This window comes from Antedon bifida, chromosome 1 (genome assembly GCF_963402885.1).
Source record: "Antedon bifida chromosome 1, ecAntBifi1.1, whole genome shotgun sequence".
In the NCBI taxonomy this organism is placed as follows: Eukaryota; Metazoa; Echinodermata; class Crinoidea; order Comatulida; family Antedonidae; genus Antedon; species Antedon bifida.
The window spans coordinates 6224568-6244531 of NC_136226.1; the positions used below are offsets into that span (position 1 = coordinate 6224568).

General features: G+C 34.8%; 2 protein-coding genes across 2 annotated transcripts in view; one reads left to right on the plus strand and one right to left on the minus strand.

The window, feature by feature from the left end:
- The window catches only part of LOC144839469 (src kinase-associated phosphoprotein 2-A-like), a 33752-nt gene extending 30090 nt beyond the window's left edge, over positions 1–3662 (minus strand). The window contains exon 1 of the mRNA XM_078694843.1: positions 3652–3662. The gene's annotated coding sequence lies outside the window, so the exon portion shown is untranslated. The remainder of the gene's footprint in view (positions 1–3651) is intronic.
- LOC144839368 (uncharacterized) lies at positions 1399–19579 on the plus strand. The gene is made up of 11 exons (XM_078694687.1): positions 1399–1508; positions 6001–6164; positions 8566–8704; positions 9600–9754; positions 10541–10800; positions 12277–15346; positions 15652–15806; positions 16031–16205; positions 16602–16782; positions 17562–17662; positions 17930–19579. Exons 1-11 carry the CDS (start codon positions 1470–1472, stop codon positions 18144–18146), a joined length of 4656 nt encoding a protein of 1551 aa, XP_078550813.1. The 5' UTR covers positions 1399–1469; the 3' UTR covers positions 18147–19579.
- Positions 19580–19964: the final 385 nt, after the last annotated feature.

The following is a 19964-nucleotide window of genomic DNA, read 5'->3' on the forward strand; positions in this document are numbered from 1 at the left end:
TAGATCGAAGGACTGTTTGAGTTCCTATCTTAGCAAGGCGAGGCTGCCAGCTCAGTGTCCTGTTGTCAGATTGCCTTGGTTTGATCTTATTTATAGGTAGGCTTACTTTATACAATCAGTGACAAACTGTGACGTACCATGATACATCATTCTACTTTGATAGAACATGAAAATCCGGCTGATATAAATTGTTGTTTTTCATTGAACTTTTGGTAGTTTACTTAGTAAATATCACATGACATTTTCATCCCTTAATCCACCTCACCATAATTTGGATGAATAAAAATGAAATGCAACTCATCACAATGAGTAGGCCCACTGTTCTAGTTTTCTAGGTTGACCCCGGCTTAAACGGAAAAATACAAATCATGATCGAAAAAAGCGTGATAGTCAGTCATGCTCTCTGAATCGTATTCTAAATGCCTATTGGTTGAATGAGTGAAACTGTCATCATAGGAACGTTCCATTTTCTGGATTAAGCAGCAGAAAAAACATAATGTAAACTAAAGATTACTTTAATAGTGAATAAGAATAATCCAACTTGGAACGTTATTTCAGACTATAATAACTGTAAAACAAAACTTTACATTAAAAATTAACATAATGGTTTCCAGTCATGTGCATGATACAGACAGAAGTTTGGTTGCATATTTTCATTTATTTTCATATTTTGAACAAATTGTGTATATTACTAATAATGATGTCGTTAGTTTCTCATTTTCTTATGATTTTCGTATTGACATTTAATTTAGATTAATTAAAAAGTAACGAAATAAAATTAGTGGTAAAGCAATGTAACTACACAGTAAATCACAGGCTGCTTGTTTACTTCTAAATGCATGGGTATAGCATGTAGCATTGTACCAGGGAAGAGTAAAATTACATTATAATTGTAATTTTACTCTTCTATCAAACAACGATTGGGGATTTCAATATTTTATTGTAAAATCATTTTCTCGACGGTCTTTTAAAGATGAATATGCCTCAGTCAGTCAGTTAATAATGATTTAAGTATAAAAATGGAGGAAATATTCCTGCATGGTATAAAGCCCTGTCTAACATCATGTGGCAAAAGAATGTGATGTGCCCATATGGACATGATGATGTCATATCACTACCATATTTTGGGCATACCACCACCATATTTGGGCACATCACACTTTTATTTGTCAAACTAGTTTGATAGTGTAGACAGAGCTTAACACCTTGTTGATTAGGCCTTGGAGTATTAGTTGCAATAAACAATAACAACAGTTTGTTTACGTTTTGTTGTTACTACTACGTTTTTTTTATGAATGAAATGCGTATTGTGTAAGCTCCGCCCACAAAACAAATGGGGATACGCTTGAATGAATCTTAGACTTCATTCATTCAAGAAAAAAACCTTCAGACAGAGTGTGAGTGTAAAGCGTGTTATATCGAAGACAGTCTTTACACTAAAAATATCCTTTGTTGGAACCACTAAAAATATGGAACTGTTTGTGTATATATACCTACTGCATCTACTGGTAAGTTGTAGATATTCTATTGTGAACATAATATTGATTTGTTAACGATCTACATTATGGACAGGTTGTTCAGTTGTAGGCTAATAATTTATGCTGAGATTCTTGTTGACTATCGACGCGCGGAATTACGTAGTCGTCACCCACACAACGATAATATTATTCTGTTATGATCGGATGATCCGGCGTGTAGTATTTGTCATCCACGCCCATAACAATATTGTTGTTTATTATGAATAATATAAGAAATGTTTGTACGTTAAGAATGTACCGTGGATTATATTCTCAGTCAGCTACTACTAAAGCAATTTTATAGTACTGTGTAGAGTATAAATAACTTAAATTTAATTTAATTTAATTAAAATCAAATAAACGTGCAAAGCTGTGTATGACCCAGTGCAATATATCAATAAACCGATGTATAAGTAGCAACCATTTTATAATTAAACTATGTTAAAATACAGTACAGAGTTACTATTATTTTAACAAACTATAATTATTGTGCAAATAAAAAAAAAAATCTTAATAAATATAGTTTTATCTACACGTGTCGATCATTGGCATATTTGAACAAGATTAAAATTAAAGTCCACAGATGTGTTTTATTGATATCTACATAATATTGTTTACAACATCTACAGTGTTTTTATTTTATCAGCTCAATTGAATTTTGTACATACACATGAACATTAGTGCATTTTAAGTATAGTTTTCTTAATATAAGACATGCTATTAAATTGTTTTTAATGAAAAATAATTTAGATATTTGTATTGTATAATAATATTAATATTATGATAATATTACAAATTCTAAAGTGGAAACAATTAACAACATTTGTCTAGAAATTGTTAATTTAAAAGGGAATAGGCCTAAGCAAATAATAATTTTCACATGTGATCTAAAGAACATTATATGATTTAATAAGGATTTTTCATATTATAGTGTTGTTATACATAAATCGTATGACATACATTTACAGTATCTACTGTATGTGTGGGAATTAGTAAAGCAACTATTGCATCATCATGCTTGTTTGCAGCCATGTGTACTGATGTATTCATGGAGAAAAGTATCCATGATGTATTCAATATACAGATGGTGTCATCAAACAGAATGTCTCAATTGTAAATCAACACTACCGTGCCCTACTAGCAATTTATTTGCACATTTGTCTCCTTGGAATCTTTCAATTTAAAATAAATACATCGAATGTTTGGCCTCGAAAAAACGTCGGACGCGCCATGGGTGCGATGAATATGGGTCAGTGACCTACTAATGGTCAAGGATTTACTTGGAAGAAGAACCCGATGGGGGAAGCTTAAATTGTTTAATTGTGTCGTAATCGATTAATCTAAATCTTGGATTTGTTTCTTAATGTGAGATTGAACTTAGCAAACAAAACAATAATAGGTCTATTCAATCAGGTCCATGGTCCCTTTCAGGCCCAAAGTCTACTACATTCAGACCGTAGCCTTTAAAATAATAAGTACAGTAATAAGGCCCACAGGGCACATTAGGCCTACTAATTACAACACACCTTCGTACCACCGCCGATAAATCAATGGATTATAAATGATAAAGGTTACTACCAGGGTTAGGTATACGCACATTGACGAAAAGCTCACTGTATTATTGTATACCAAAGCAGCCAATCCGTTTCAATTCGCGCCAAATCCTATTGACTAATATTATTATAAAGACATTTCTCTTTGTGTTCATCGCATTCATTGAGGTTAACCAGAAACTCGGGCATGAATTCTTTTAAAATCAAGTCTTTGCTTGTTGAATTGGCTGAATTCCAAATGTTCATTTTATAATAATAAGATCATTTTGCTTTTTTATTTATAACCATATATTTAGGCCTTTGGAGGAAGTTAAGCATATAGATGTATTGCCAAGTCTACATAAAAATACTATGCATATAGAAATGAGATCCATTCACATCGACACATTGGCTTTTAGCCTAACTCCTTCTTTCCTGTATTTTATTCAAATTAAATTATTGACCCTATAAGTAGAAAGAAACAACATAACGGATGGCACTGTCCTTTAGTATTTTTGGCGCAACTTCAATGTTTTCTACTGTACTTAGGCAGGTGTATGTAATTTTGTATCAGTTATAATACCATAAAGCAGATATACATATTTATATTAGCAATCGTTTCATGTTTCCTGGCGGGGGAAATTTAGCAGCGTGAATCGAATTAATATTTAGTACAGTAGCCTATAATAATAATAAACAATGTTCCGGTCCATAGAGCAGATATACACATTTATACAGTATTAACAATTGTTTCGAATTTTCCTGGCGGGGGAAGTTTAGCAGCGTGAATCGAATTAATATTCAGTACAGTAGCTAGCCCTATAATAATAATAAATAATGTTCCGGTAGCCTTCTTTAAGCATTATTATTATAGAGAGAGAGAGATCCTGTGCGTGATCAGCTCCCTGTGATGATGGTCCAACCAGAATGCAATCGGGGCAAAATATCATTATTGTGTTCGACGCCTATTTTATATAGTACTTTAGGCTATAAAACATAAATTCTTTGATTCAATTCAATACTAATCTATTATTTAGTTTGATCTAAAAAGTATATGAAACCATTTATGCCAAAAAGTATATGAAACCATTTATGCCAAGGGAAACAATTATAAACCTCAGAATGAGGAAACACAGTACATGGAAAGTTAGATTTTCCACTTCACCTTTTATATTAAACAAATATACAATAAGTTTCGGCTACCGGTTTGTTTTGTACATAATCTCTGTATTCTGATTAATATCACACAATGTAAATCGAGCATTATGATTTTATTTTGATAAAGACAGTTCTTTCTTTATCCTTCTTTCTTCATTTCCATTCATCATACACATTCATAAACATATTTAAATAAGCATAGTAATAGTACGAAAAGAAGGAGAACAAAAAAATAATGGAAAGGGGGCGGGAATCTCGGAAGCAGTTCAACCATTAAAGTTCAAGTTTTTAGGGCACACACCTCTCGATAATTTATTTGATGAAAAAGATCCCTGCCCAAAGTGAACAAAAGTGGCTAAATTGTGGTGTAATTTATGTAAAGACCATCAAGGCCGGTGGTCAGGCTATAGTATAGTGAGAGGTGGTAGAAGATATATTAACTTTAGAGATTATTATTATTGGTGATTACGTGCTTTGTGTGAAGCTCTACAAGAATTTGTGGTTTCACTTTATATGCTTTGTAAAGCCTTTTAATTATTCAACACACGATAAGGTAAACTGTAAATTGCATTAACACAAGTGTAAATATTTGAAATTCCAGAATCGAATCTTTTTTTGATGAACGATAATACAATAAAACAAATATGTCGATACCAGGCTGTATCATTATACCATGGAGGTAGATGATCTCCCTGATTATCCGTATTTTGTACAAGTATTTGTTTCAATATAATATATAATATAATGCATAAGTTACGTTCACTTCTTTCCAAGTTGGAACCATGTATCTGAAGTTATAAAACTGGTTAAATTATTTATTAACATTTATATTAAGTCATTACATTTCAATAATACGAAAGTATGTCCTAAATCACCTTTGCTAATTTGACAACCTATTATATTAATATTATTAAAACAACTGTAAAATTATCGACGAAAGCGAAATCTTTATGTTTTCTTTGAAAGTTGGAATAAAGAAGATTTATTTCTTGGAAAATTGGTAGAAATATTCGTCGCGTTATTCTGGCAACTACGGACCTTCATGATTTGGCCTATGGTGGAAGAGAGGGGAATTTTTAGGAAAGTAACAGTATCCTGGGTTGTAATGTATCTTTGACTTTTTCAGTCGTATACGCGCAACTCTAGTTGACCAATCACAAGTTGGATAATGTCCGGATAATGTCGCTTTGTGATTGGGTCAAATTATTCTGCGTTGTGTGTACGTCGTGTTGTTGTGGGAACTTCAACATTTTAACAAGAATCCACTGTAATGTAGGCGTTGGTCGGAAGGACAAAACCACACTATAACACCTTTTCGGAAGTGGTTGTCCTATCTAATCCTTTGGCTGTTATACAACTTTGTACCATTCTGTAGGCCTATTTGAAATGATATCCTTCCTGAAACGAGTGTACCTGCAGCCTCACTCACACGTGAAAATATTTCCACGCTCCTGGTGCTCAAACCACATTGATCCCCAACCTCCCCTAATTTAATTGTTCCTAGCCTAGATCCACTTTTGTATGAGGACAACGGACAGAGAAAATTGTATACAAAATAAGTGATACCGATACGTCCTTGGAATTTTATAAAATATCCAAATTCGTCCCACCCCCACCCTCACTCCAATATTTCAAATCCAGCATCCTCCACTGATTCAAGACGGTATTGATATAGGCCTACAGTGTTTCACACTAGAAATAACATTCCTGATTTATTCTGTCATGACATTATGTGTAATTGTATGTATATGGTGCCACATAGTTAATATTAATTGTTTATATAATTTATTCAGTTTGTAGAAGGAGTATTGGGAACGGTAACAGTTTCACTAAAACTAAAGAGCTACAGTAACCGAGCAAGCAGAGAACTCGATGGTGATTGCTGTGACAACTTGTGGGGCAGCTGCAGCAACAAATGCGACAACTTCTTCATTATATGTCTTGATAATTATGGCAGGTTTGTTACGAATCTGAATTTCTATTATATACCGTATATGTTTTTATCAGTATTATTGACACTGGTAATCTTCTTTTAATCATACTCATTTTGTTTGTACTGTATGTGTGCGATCTGTAGCCAAGAAAACTCATTTTAGGAAGAATGCAGGCATACCATAATTACTGTGACAATTTGAGGCTATGTGCCTTTGTGGTCATTATACTCCTGGGTTAGACCACACAATATGCATGAATATTCATAAAGGAAAATCATAATAAGACGTCCACGTGTATAATGAATGAATAAGTCGTGAAGGTATTTTTTTTACGATTGTCAGTGGCCTGATACTAATTATTTCCGTGGCGTGACTGGCCACTATACTGAATGGACATTTGGATGATCATGTGACATTTTATTCTTTTAGTTCATTCGAATAACCTCATGATTAATATTTTCCATCGAGGTAAATTAAAACTAATGATATATGGTCGTCATTATCATCTGCATTCGTCTTATTTCAACACTGAATAATCGGGTCTATTTCACCTCGTAAATATACATTTTCGGTTTGCATTTTAATTTTTGGCGGTATTTCGATGTAGGTTTGAAACAAATAAATTCATTGTCATTGACTAGTTAATGAATTATCAGGTACCGGTACTGGATATATAGATACGGCATTTTACAAACTCTTAATACTGATAATACGTAGGCTAAAACTGAAAGTTGAGATGAAACAAAAAAATGTTTTGCCCTCACGAAAGAGAAAAACAACATTGATAGGCCTGTAACAGTATCACCACATTGTTGTCGAACTTCGATTGTCTTATTTTATTATCGTTATCACTAATCGTTGAGAAAGATTTCACAAAGTTGAAATAAACTGTTGTCGCCTTTCCTTATTGCATTCAAACATATTTAACCTTTCAACCATGGACCTATAGATTGTATAGGTCCATGCTTCCACAATCATCGTAAGCCTCCGTTACACGTCGATCAAAGTTGATGATAATATAAGGTAAAACGAGAGACTAATTTATATAGAACCTAAATAATACTTCCTTTAATACTACTTTTAGGGCCTATAAGGATAATGAGGTATTGTATAATAGGAAACTCCATGATATTTTAATTTTTATCGTTTGTTCAATACTTCCTAAGCCGATAGATTAATAGCTTTTCCCATTTCCTTTCCAAAGTTCATTTAAGGAAACCAAAATATTGATTATACCCGGATATGACGTTATTTCTAAAAGTATTATATTCTTGTTAATTACAGTCTCAGAGGCCTGTGCAAATTTACTGGTATGATAATCCCAGTCACCTGATATATAACCGTTAAATTTATGAAGTATCAGGTCGTATGTTATGATCCATTCAATTCCAATAAAACAGACATTTATTGCCAAATATCACACTTTTTATGCTAATTATAAATACAGAAGTATGGCACAGCCTACCATGTTTTACGGGATAAGAACGTAGCAAAAACGACACCCCGTTTGCTTTAGCAATGTGTAAATTTAATGTGTAATTTTAATATGTTATAGTAGTAAGTTTTAGTTGTTTGTTTATAAAATGAAGATTGTCACATAACAGTATAAGACCTATACGCTCTTCCCGTCAAATGAGACTCATGTCTTTATTCATTATCATAAATTACATTAGTATTCATTTCTAGCCAGCAATTCTTTGCCACTACAACACATGTGAGGCCTACACCGCACTTCCACCGTATTGTCCAGAAAACACTCCCCAGTATCTTAAACCAGCAACACAACTACTTCAGTAGTTTGTGGTTTAGTGCCAGATGTATGGAAAAAAGACGTTTCATTATCTGCTTAATCCATCCTCTCTCGGGATGCACTTGCAGATGTCCGCTTTCTTTGTCAATTATATTCAAAACGGAAGTATCATCTCTCTGTTCAATTAGCATTTTATTATTAATAATAATTATTTAAATTAACTCGCATTTCACTTGGATGCGTTAGTAGAACCCGTTTCTACAATGTACGTTTTTTGTGCAGCCGGCCTTCTATACTTATTAAGTACGGTAATCTTTCTCAAAACACCTAAGTCTTCTGGAATATGAATATCGTTAAAAGCTAGCTCCTGGTTAATTATAAACCTTTAGGCCTACAACGACGTGAAGCAGAAGATCGTCGTGAAGAAAGCCTTCTTTTTAAAAAGTGTTGCTACAGAACTCGGTCGGGCTATTATCAATGTTGGTGCAAAGGTTGATATTTTAATAAGCAATACAACTTTTAAACCCTTTAATCATTATAATGTTTTATTTATGTTTTCTTTATTTAATTTTGCATGCGCCTGAACATCAATGTTATAAACCAAAATCTTATTTACGTGTGCGTGTTTTTAAAATGTATATAGGTTTATATATTTCTTATTGTTTGCCTTCTAGATCAAACAACATAAACACATGTCCAAAGGGACGTTACAAGACGAACAAGATTTTCTCCGATGACGACGTGTTCAACTTTCCAAGCGTTCTACCAGGAAATGTTGCGAATCCAATTGTGAAATCATACGCAAGCTGGCCAGTAAGTGTTATGATAGGCCTACTCAGATCTAAAAAATGGTTATGGCCCTAAAGGCGAAATTCGCTCGTTTACTTCCATGCCATGGCGGTGCAATCGCTACAATATTTGTTCTGAAAATGGCGATCGATTGCAGTCAGTACCGACACGGTGATCATGAGGTATGGAGGTCCTCTGGAAACATTTTTTAAGAGCGGAGGTTTTCCCAGAGCCGGCTGAATTTTCCTATGCGAAATAGGCTTACTGGGAATTCCAACAGCAATTGATACCTACAGTTACCATTAAAAAAAATGAAAGGTAATCTGACATGTTAATGAGTATGTATCCAGGTAGAAATGTTGTCAGTTGAATTGACTATATAAGACATGACATAAATACCAATAATATAAAACTAATTTTATATTTATTCGTCATTTAAACTGTAAATTGCGTGTGGCCTGGAGTGTCATGGGTTCAAATTCCTAGGAATTTCACAATAAATGATTTTTGTCACATAAACGATAACTTAAAGTTAATGTTTATGTATAATAAGGGAACCAAGTTGTCGTTAACATTTAATATTTTGATTATGAATTTGATTATAGAAATGTAACAATAATCAAATTTGTTTGTAACCCAAAGATAGATAAGTGTGAATCTATCGCGAACAATTCTTTCTAATTGTGGTAATTATGATAAGTAATTTTAAAATTGCGAGATTTTGTTTTCAACGGGACGCATTATTTTTTTTACTATTGGGTTAAGGCAGAAATCATGAATCATAGTAATCATGAATTATTAATGATTTCTGCCTTAAACTCATCATAGAAGAAAAAATAATGCCACGGTCTGTTAAATTACCGTCGTCGTATGCCATATAATTAGGCCTTATCTAATTAATATTTACTGTTTATTGCAGGGAAGTATACGTGTGAAAATCGAGGTATGGGATGATGATGGCAATTCTGATGATAAAGTGGATTACTATGCCATGAACATAGTGGCACCCGCTGCCAAAGACAGTACCCTTGCTACAGCTACTAGTTACATATTTAATGGAAGAGGCACCTCGGCGTAAGTCATTTTATTGCTCGCCATATCATCGACCAAGTAATTGGATATATTACACGTTTCTGCGTCGAGATAGCCCCAACCCGTGATGTTGTTAGCCCCAATTGCTAGGTGATTGAGATTGAAGGTTCAATCTAAGCATAATAATAATAATATGACCTATCGATGAATGTTTTTTTTAGTTTGGTAAACAAAAAGTTGGAAATTGTTACTACATGATGATGCTAGTTAGAAATTAGTCATAATATACTTTGTTGTTCAAAAATTAGGTGTAGAAAGTATGATATTAGTCATACAGATAATTTCACATACATTTTAGTTATGATATTTCCGTCTTACAATGGCTAACATACACTTGATATACAGTTGGTAAAAAAAAAGTCTAAAAAAACTATTTTGTTGTTTACATTCGTCCACAAATTGATACACTTTTATCACTCTTATTGTCATTGTTTATGCATTCTTGATTTTACCAGGGTGGTAAAAAACATCACCATGTTTCATTTACGTGTTGCTAAATGAATCCTAATTAAGTTTAGTTTTATAATTCGTCGGTACCGATACCGATTCTTTTATTGTCCAATTAGTGGTAATTATAATTTTGATAACAATAAAAACGAAACTTCTAGTCTATTCGACTCTCAAAAATAATCATTGATTGTCGGCAAAATCAGAATAATTTTGGTTGTAAATATACCAACAAATTTCTAGTCCTTACTCTTTTCTTTTGATTTCTTAGTTTTTAACTCATTACTGTAAAATTACTTAAATTTTGTTTTATTCTTCTAGTACAACCGTCCAATTCAAAGTTTACTGTGATGCAAACTATTACGGAGATGCGTGTGACGTATACTGTGTACCACGTGATGATGCTAGAGGACATTACTTGTGTGATGATGAAACTGGTCAAAAGAGATGTTACGCTGGGTATACTGGCAGTAACTGTAACGTCGATTTTAACGAATGCGGATCAGACCCGTGTCAGAATGGTGGCACATGTACAGATGGTCTCCTGATGGTCACGTGTTCATGCCCATCTGGATTTCTTGGTGAGCATTCCGTAAACGTTATTTACTAAAGCTCTGTCTGCACTATCAAACTAGTTTGACAAAAAAAGGTGCCCAAATATGGTAGTGATATGCCCAAATTTGACAGTGATATGCCCAAATATATGACATCATCAGGTCCATATATGGGCACATCACATTTTTTGTCACATAAACTTTGATAGTGTAGACAGAGCTTTAGAACTCTGAATTCAGCAAAAAATATGTTTTAGAATAAGATTAAAGAATGATACTGGAATACATTTTCAAATTGAACAGTTCCTAAAAATATTTGTGTACTTAGCTACTGCCAAAGCGTGCATTTCCATACGCAAACACGTTCTTGATACCATTATTTGTTCATTAACATAGGCCTAAGTAAGGCATAAGCTAGGCCTAAGTAAGGTATAAGCTAGGCCTAAGTAAGGTATAAGCAAGGCCTCAATAAGGTATAAGCAAGGCCTCAATAAGGTATAAGCAAGGCCTAAATTTTAAACAACAATATAACCCCGTTTACGAATCACATTATACGACAGACGGAGGCATAATCATAATCAGATCAAATCGTATCTGTCATTTATAACTCATTAAATGTTTTCCTTCAACGGTTTATTATATATTCCATAGATTTCAGTTTGTTATATATTTTTTTAAAAATTACTGTATGGTATGTAGACCATGCCTAAGGAGTGTTTGAATCTAATTTGTTAACTTATTAAAACTATAAATAGGATAATGGAATCACATGATTGTGAGAAAGTTATTTTGTTTATAGTTTGCATTATATCTTCTGATCTGTTTTTAGAACTGTTTAAAATACAATATTTCAATCAATCAAACCCAAATATTTGACAATCTGAAAGCGTCCGTCTCTCTGTCGTCATGTTTGAACACAAGTCCATTGTCATGAAATTGTTTCGTCCAAATTGAATTGAATTGTGTCTTTCCTAAACATTTCACTTATTTATCGTTACAGTTTTTGTAACTAGAAAGCCACTCCGAGAGTGCATACCTCCGCCTACTGTAAAATTCTCCTACATAAGATTTCTCCGGTAAAAATATAAATCGTTACAGTTTGTAATAAATACAGTAGTAACTCATTTTTCTTTTTACGCATCCAACAGCGAGTAACTCGCCAGTTTCAGGATGGATAAACTATTTTATAATTTATCGTGCTTATAAACAATAACTAAATCTTAGGCTTAGGAAGGAGTGGAGTTGAAAGAGTCGTTAGTTATAACCCTGGCACTAGGTCAGGATTGAACCCTGGACCTTGGGATTGGAACTAGCATGTTAACCACCAAGCTACCGCCCCACTACACATTTAATATATAGGAACACTGATGAAAATTATGTTTCTAAGTTGGGAAACTTTAGCATATAACCAGCGGTCAACTGTAGTATGTATTATTTAAATCTATGATATCACATATTCTGTTGTGCCTCATCAATAACCTCATCAATCCGTTTTTCTTGCAGGATCGTTGTGTCAGATTGATATAAACGAATGTGAAAGTTCGCCATGCATGAACGGTGCTACATGTGTGGACGACGCCGGCCATTACGCTTGCCGATGCGTTCCAGGTTACGACGGCTACAGTTGTGAAAATGAGATCGACGAATGTCAATCGTTTCCTTGTATGAACAACGCCAACTGTACAGATCTACTCAACGATTATGAATGTTCTTGCGTACCTGGATACGACGGAAAGAACTGCCAGGTTGACCTTGATGAATGTGAGAGTTCTCCATGTCATAACAACGGTACCTGTACGCACGGCATTGACACGTTCTCTTGCGAATGCCCGTCTGGCTTCACTGATGATCTATGTCAAACGGAGATAGACGAGTGTCAGAGCGCGCCATGCCAGCATGATGCTACATGTGTGGACCTTATAGATAAATTCATATGTAGATGTGCTCCGGGCTACGATGGAACCACCTGCGACATCAACATAGACGAATGCAGTAGCGACCCTTGCTTTCACAACAGCACATGTGTTGATCAGGTTAATGGTTTCGAATGCGCATGTACTGGTGGTTATTCTGGTGTCCTATGTGAAGACGAAATCAATGAATGCTTGAGCGTGCCTTGTTTGAATAATGCCACCTGCCGTGATAATATAAACTCTTATGAATGCGCGTGTCTAGATGGGTTTTATGGCGTAAACTGTGGTTTCGAAACCAATGAGTGTTTGAGTGATCCGTGTTTTCATGGAGGCTCCTGTGTTGATCTTATAAATCACTTCCAATGTAAATGTGTACCAGGGTACATCGGAGAACGATGTGAAACTGACATTAACGAGTGCGCAAGTGCCCCATGTGAGAACAACTCTACGTGTATTGATTTGATTAATGAATACACATGCTCATGCGCAGATGGGTTTAGTGGTGTTAACTGCGAGGTGAACATAAATGAATGTGCAAGTCATCCATGCTTTAACAACGCCACTTGTGTGGACATGGTGGACGGATTTCAGTGTGAATGTCTACCAGGATTCGAAAGCATATTGTGTGAAATCGAATCCAACGAATGTGAAAGTGACCCATGTGTCAACAATGGAACGTGCATCGATAATATCAATTTCTTCTCGTGCGTTTGTCTAAATGGATTTACAGGAGATACATGCGAGATTGAAATTGACGAATGTGCTAGCCAACCATGCCAAAATAACGCTACGTGTCTGGATTATGTAAATGAATTCTCATGCACATGCGCACCTGGCTATTCCGGTGTCCACTGCGAGATCAACACAGATGAATGTGCAAGTCTACCATGTGGACACAACGGACGGTGTATTGATTATGTTAATGGTTTCCAGTGTGAATGCGCATCTGGGTACTCGGGTGTCGTATGCAAAACCAATATAAATGAATGTGAAAGCGCGCCATGTTTTCATAACAGTACGTGTATTGATGGATTAGATCGTTTCAGTTGTACGTGTCTTGCCGGTTACGAAGGGCGGCAATGCGAGTTTGAAATAAATGAATGTTTGGACCACCCATGCCAGAATAATGGAACTTGTATAGATAAACTAAACCACCACCTATGCGTATGTGCTCCAGGGTTCAACGGAAGCTTGTGTGAGGTTGATATCGATGAATGCGAAAGCAGTCCATGTGAAAATGGTGCACACTGTAATGATTATGTTAATGGATATGAGTGTGAATGTCGTGCTGGTTATGCAGGTACCACATGTGAAGAAAACATTGACGAGTGTGCCAGTAACCCTTGTGCGAACGGCGCTACATGTCAAGACCTTATTGCTGGGGTTAACTGCACATGTATGCCAGGATTCACAGGAAGAGTATGCGACGAAAACATCAATGAATGTGGTAGTTCTCCGTGCCAGAATGGCGCTACGTGCCTTGACGGTATCGACGGGTTTACGTGTGATTGCATCCCTGGCTTTGAAGGCGAGTTTTGTGAGACGGACATTGATGAATGTTTAAGTAGTCCATGTTTTAACAACGCAACTTGTATAGATCATGTGAACAGATTTGTTTGTTCGTGTCATCCGGGTTATTCTGGAAGTTCCTGCCAAACTGATGTTGATGAATGTTCGAGTCTTCCGTGTTTAAATGGTGCACAGTGTTCTGATTTTATAAATGGATACAACTGCGCATGCTTGCCAGGATTTGCAGGCTTGAACTGTCAAGTTAACGTGGATGAATGTGCAAGTCAGCCTTGTCTTAACTCAGCAACGTGCATTGATCTAGTGAACAAGTTTCTTTGCGAATGCGCACCTGGTTACGAGGGACAGCTCTGTGCAGTTGAAACCATTGAATGTCTGAGCGACCCATGTCGAAATAATGCTACTTGTATAGATAAAGTCAACGGTTTTGAATGTACATGTCTTCCTGGGTTTTCCGGGATTACCTGTGAAACAGAGGTGAATGAATGCAACAGCTTTCCCTGTCAAAATGACGGTGAATGTATAGACCAAATAAATAAATATCAATGTGCGTGTATGCCTTTGTATTACGGTGAGAATTGCGAGATGAAGACCGATCCGTGCTTAAATTCCACGTGTGGTGTTCATGGAACTTGTGTGGAAGAAAAACATGGCTTCCACTGTCAATGTAATCCTGGATTTAAAGGAAGCAATTGTGAAGAGGAAATAGACGAATGCGGTAGTAGTCCCTGTCAGAATGGAGCTACGTGTACTGATGACATAAACAGCTATTCCTGTACTTGCGTGGATGGCTTCAATGGTGATAATTGCCAGAAGAACATCGATGACTGTATTGGCATAGATTGCAGGAATGGAATTTGTATTGATGATATTTCAGCGTTTAGTTGTCGCTGTTCTGAAGGGTTTACAGGCGAGTTTTGCTCTCATAATGTCGATGAATGCAAATCTGATCCATGTTTTAACAACGCCACGTGTATTGATGGCATTAATGGTTACAAATGTGATTGTGACACTGGGTTCTATGGTGACCATTGTGATTTGACGTCACCTCCCACCACACTGGCTCCTGATTGGTGTGAAGGAATATCTTGTCGGCATGAAGGAACGTGTGTAAAATTGGAATCCACTTTCAGGTGAGTTTCATGCAGTAGATTACATGGTAAACGACAAGTTTACTACAATGTATAGATAGACATGTGGGGTTTACATTGAGATGGCAAAACTTTTAGAAAAATCCCATTGCCGTTATGTTTGGATATTCGAGGCAAAGGTATAACGTACGTAAACCAAACAAATTCAAAGTAAAACAAACGAAAATAATATACTTATTAGAATTGAATAACTTTCACTTATATACAATACAGCAGAACAATCATGCCGAACTCTACAGTCGTTTGACCATACCAACATTTACAACAAGAATACTTTATTTTATTAGATGTGATTGTGCGACTGGATTTGTAGGAACCTTCTGTGAGACGGATATCTGCCAGACGTCACCATGTTTCAATGGAAAATGTACAAGAACGGAATCAAGTTTAGGTTTCCGTTGCACGTGTCAACCAGGTTTCATAGGAACATTCTGTGATGCTGGTAAGTATCAAACGAGTTTCGACTGATGACTTGCTTTGTTTTCCAAAATGTCTCGGTGTGAAGAAGACATATTGAACACAAATACCAAACCATTTTTATGTACTATCATTATATCGTACTTTTATTGTGGTGGTCCGGTTACTGGCTTTTTTTACGAACTTTAATAAACAGATATTGCTTCTGTAGCTAGCTGTATTGTTACTATCTCAATTATTTTTTTTCAGAATCAACTCTGAATTCATACGCAATCATTTTGAAAGTTGCTGGCGGTAGTGTTAATACTACAGAACTGGAAAATAAGATTGAATTACTCTTAGATCCAAGTGGATCAGATGGAGTCAAGGTAGAAATTGTTGACATCATCGAATCTAACAGTGTACGAAGTAAAAGAAGTTCGAAGTAAGAATGAAATGCTTCCCTTTGGCCTTCAATCGAAATAATTGTAAAAGAAAGAGTCAGATTACTGTAAAATAATCCTCAAATATGTTACGAAACTGTTGCTTGGACTGGCAACTACCCAATTTTGTTTCACCTTATGTGGTAATATCAACCAGAAAAAGTTATTTTATTTACTTTATTCAAAACAACAACAATACATGGCAACGGTGCAACACCTGGGGGATTGGCACGAGTGCTAAGCACTATCGAATTGGCTTTCCATACTGCTTTACCTAAGATGACATCAAACAAAATATAATAATGAAAACACTCCTTTTAGTTCAGCCATGCTTCCTAATCTTTTTATATATCATTTTGCAACAGACTGTTCATAATATTATATTTATAATTTTTTAGGAGTTCCAACATTAAAGTTGTTTTTATTGCAAAACGTAATGGAAGTCTGATGAAGACGGACGAACTGGACAGTAAAGTTACACAGCTGTCTGTCACTGACTTCAACCGTGTGATGGCACCTTATGAGATATCTCCAGATACGCCTACCAATCAAGAACAATCAGCCCAAGATTCAACATTTGTAAGTTGATTGTTTCTAAAATTATTCAGCTTCCTTCTATAACTTGTGTACTAACGGTCAGCATCATGCATCCACTCCTTTGTCCTACCTTATAAACGTTTTTCCTACCTTATAAACGTGTTCCTTCCTTATTAAACGGTTTTCCTACCTTATAAACGTTTTTCCTTCCAGTATAATAAACGTTTTTCCTTCCTTATAATAAACGTTTTTCCTTCCTTATAATAAACGTTTTTCCTTCCTTATAAACGTTTTTCCTACCTTATAAACATGTTTCCACCTTATAAACGTTTTTCCTACCTTATAAATGTTTTTCCTATCTTATAAATGTTTTTCCTACCTTATAAACGTGTTCCTTCCTTATTAAACGTTTTTCCTACCTTATAAACGTTTTTCCTACCTTATTAAACGTTTTTCCTACCTTATAAACGTTTTTCCTTCCTTATAATAAACGTTTTTCCTTCCTTATAAACGTTTTTCCTACCTTATAAACATTTTTCCACCTTATAAACGTTTTTCCTACCTTATAAATGTTTTTCCTATTATATCATATAAACGTTTTTCCTATCTTATAAACGTTTTTCCTACCTTATAAACGTTTTCCTTCCTTATTAAACGTTTTCTTTCCTTATAAACGTTTTTCCTTCCATATTCCACGTTTTCTTTTAATAGTAACCTTATTGTGAAAGTGCATTATAATGTTTTATCATGCATGAATTTTATTTTGCGATTTGCTTTCGAATTAAATGACAATGGAAATTTACAATTGTGTTATCTTTTAGAAGTCATGGATGTTAGGAAATTGGCAAACCATTGTATTTGCATCCGCCGGCTTCCTTACTATTATGCTTATCACAGTTCTACTGATTATGAAGGTCAAAAGGTAAGCCAAAATACAGTATTATTATTATTGTTTTTAATGCAATTGATTGCATTATAGACAAGAGAAATAACGATACAATACAATCGACTGATAGTCTTCTGAAAGTGAAATCACATAATTGTATGTCTATAGAAACAATCTTATGTGTGTGATCTGAGAACTGCTAAACAATATTTGCTATTTGTTGTGAACTCCAAACAGATATTTTCTAAATCTATCAAACGATAGATCTAGTTTATAACGTTTTTTTTTTCAATAAATTTTTAGGAGGAGGAGAGAGGAAAAGGCACTGAACCCAGTTGTTCGTGTTGAGAGTGTAAAATTCATAAACCCCGTGACATCATACTTTGAAGGTGCAGAATATAACGGAGGAAAACCAAACATGTTTCCGACAGATACGTTACTAACCGAAGTGATGGAACTTGACGATGATACAGCGTGGGATAGACCAGAAATGGAAATGTCGACATTTAAACAAGAATAATGCGTCAACTTTCTTTGTAACGCGTTCCATAAAACGTAATCGTTTTCTAAACAAATCTTTTATTTTAATTATATGAAATATTAATTTTGATTCTTTGAAACTGTACCAACATTATGGTGTTAATGTTAAAATATGTGCCTAATTTACTTGCCAATGTATTGTATATTTGTATATATTTATTAAAAATGATGTTTTGTAATTATGAAATCTTATATAATAAGAAATGTAAATCTTTGTTTGTTGTATTATATAAAGATCTTATTAATTATAATAATTAATATATTGCTAATATTTATAATTATATTTTGGTGTGCTTAAGTTTAAACTCTTAATATTGATTGAAAGTTTTCATATTGAAAATGAAGAAATAACCATCTGACTGCCGTCAGATCAACTGTTTATCTGTAGACGCCCCACGAAAATGTTTGTAATAGGAATCCCAAACCATGAAATGTGTATATTGTATGTTTTTTGTTTGAAATGTAAATATGTTGATCTTGTAAATATTAATAAGTTATTTAATATAAATCAGTGAGTTAAAAACTAAATAAAGGTGCAAAATACATAATTTAACCACGGACCTATAAATTATAGGTCAATGATTTGATTAACATAATTGGGGTGACAAAAGTATATATGTTGTCAGGGGAGGGTGGATGTGTGGGGGGTAGGGTGGAGACTGAATTCTATAGTATTTTCATTATAGAGAAACATCGTTGCTGTACACAGGTGGTAAATGACAGTACGACATCGATGATACACGTGTATTTATGCAAATTAGATGTACGTCTAATGATAAATCTATGTCTACACGTAGGCCTACTTTACTGTAGGCACACGGATAACAGGGTGTTGGCTCTTAGAAGCTGTTCAAGCACCCTTCATCCGTTAGACGACTGAAATTTCACTTCTTACAATTATTATCTGAATCAGTACTGATATATGGTATTTTGATAGACTTTACTTTTGTTTGATTGAGTATATGCATATATGAAGCAAAATTATAAATGAAGTGATTTCACATGTGGTGTTGCAAGGTAGTATACAATGGGAAGAAGGATGTGTTCGGTTGCTAACTTAACTACATTCCGCTAAACTTGATTTATTGTTTGTTGAAGCAATACTAATTTTATACTTAAATTTACTAAAAATTGTGTTGTCGATGTATTGACACTTAAAAGTGTGTGTGTTCATCGTAAATGTTTTACTAATGATAGAGCTACGTAAACTTTTTTGTATTGAATCAGAAAAGGCTGGGATTAGCTATGCCTACTTGTTGAACTGCATATCATGACTTGTATTTATATTATGTGGAGGGTTATTTCTGAGCAGCCCGCCACATAGTAATTTGCTGTCTGTGTTTTATGTTTAATTTAAGTTAACAATTACAATTTATTTCAGTATATTGAAGAATAAATGTTTCAATGAATGAATAGTAATATTTCTTTTATGTTATGTCTTTGGGCACAAGGATTATGAAGAGTAAATTAATCACTTTCCTATTAGTATTAGATACGGGTGGTAATCACTCTGATACAGGAGGTATTTTGTGAACCAGTTCACCGGGGTAACCCTCTACTCGTCTCGAATGATGAACTGAGTTCTTTGAAGTGCACACGGGTTATACACTGGACCTATGGTTTACAGTCCTTATCCGCGAAGACTTATTCCACCACCAGAACTAGGAGCGAGTCGGCCTCGAACCCTTGCCGATATTTACACGATGTGAACGAACGATTTATATAAAGTAGCTTTGTAAAAGATGACTTGACGTAGATAGCATGGTAGGCCAAACGTTGTTGGTTAGTTGATTGGTGA

Excerpts from the sequence above, each read along its gene's own strand:
- LOC144839368 (XM_078694687.1), top strand. The coding sequence starts at position 1,470 with ATGGAACTGTTTGTGTATATATACCTACTGCATCTACTG. Across the intron at positions 8,705-9,599 it reads AATCATACGCAAGCTGGCCA|GGAAGTATACGTGTGAAAAT; the intron begins GTAAGTGTTATG and ends TGTTTATTGCAG. Across the intron at positions 16,206-16,601 it reads CGAAGTAAAAGAAGTTCGAA|GAGTTCCAACATTAAAGTTG; the intron begins GTAAGAATGAAA and ends ATAATTTTTTAG.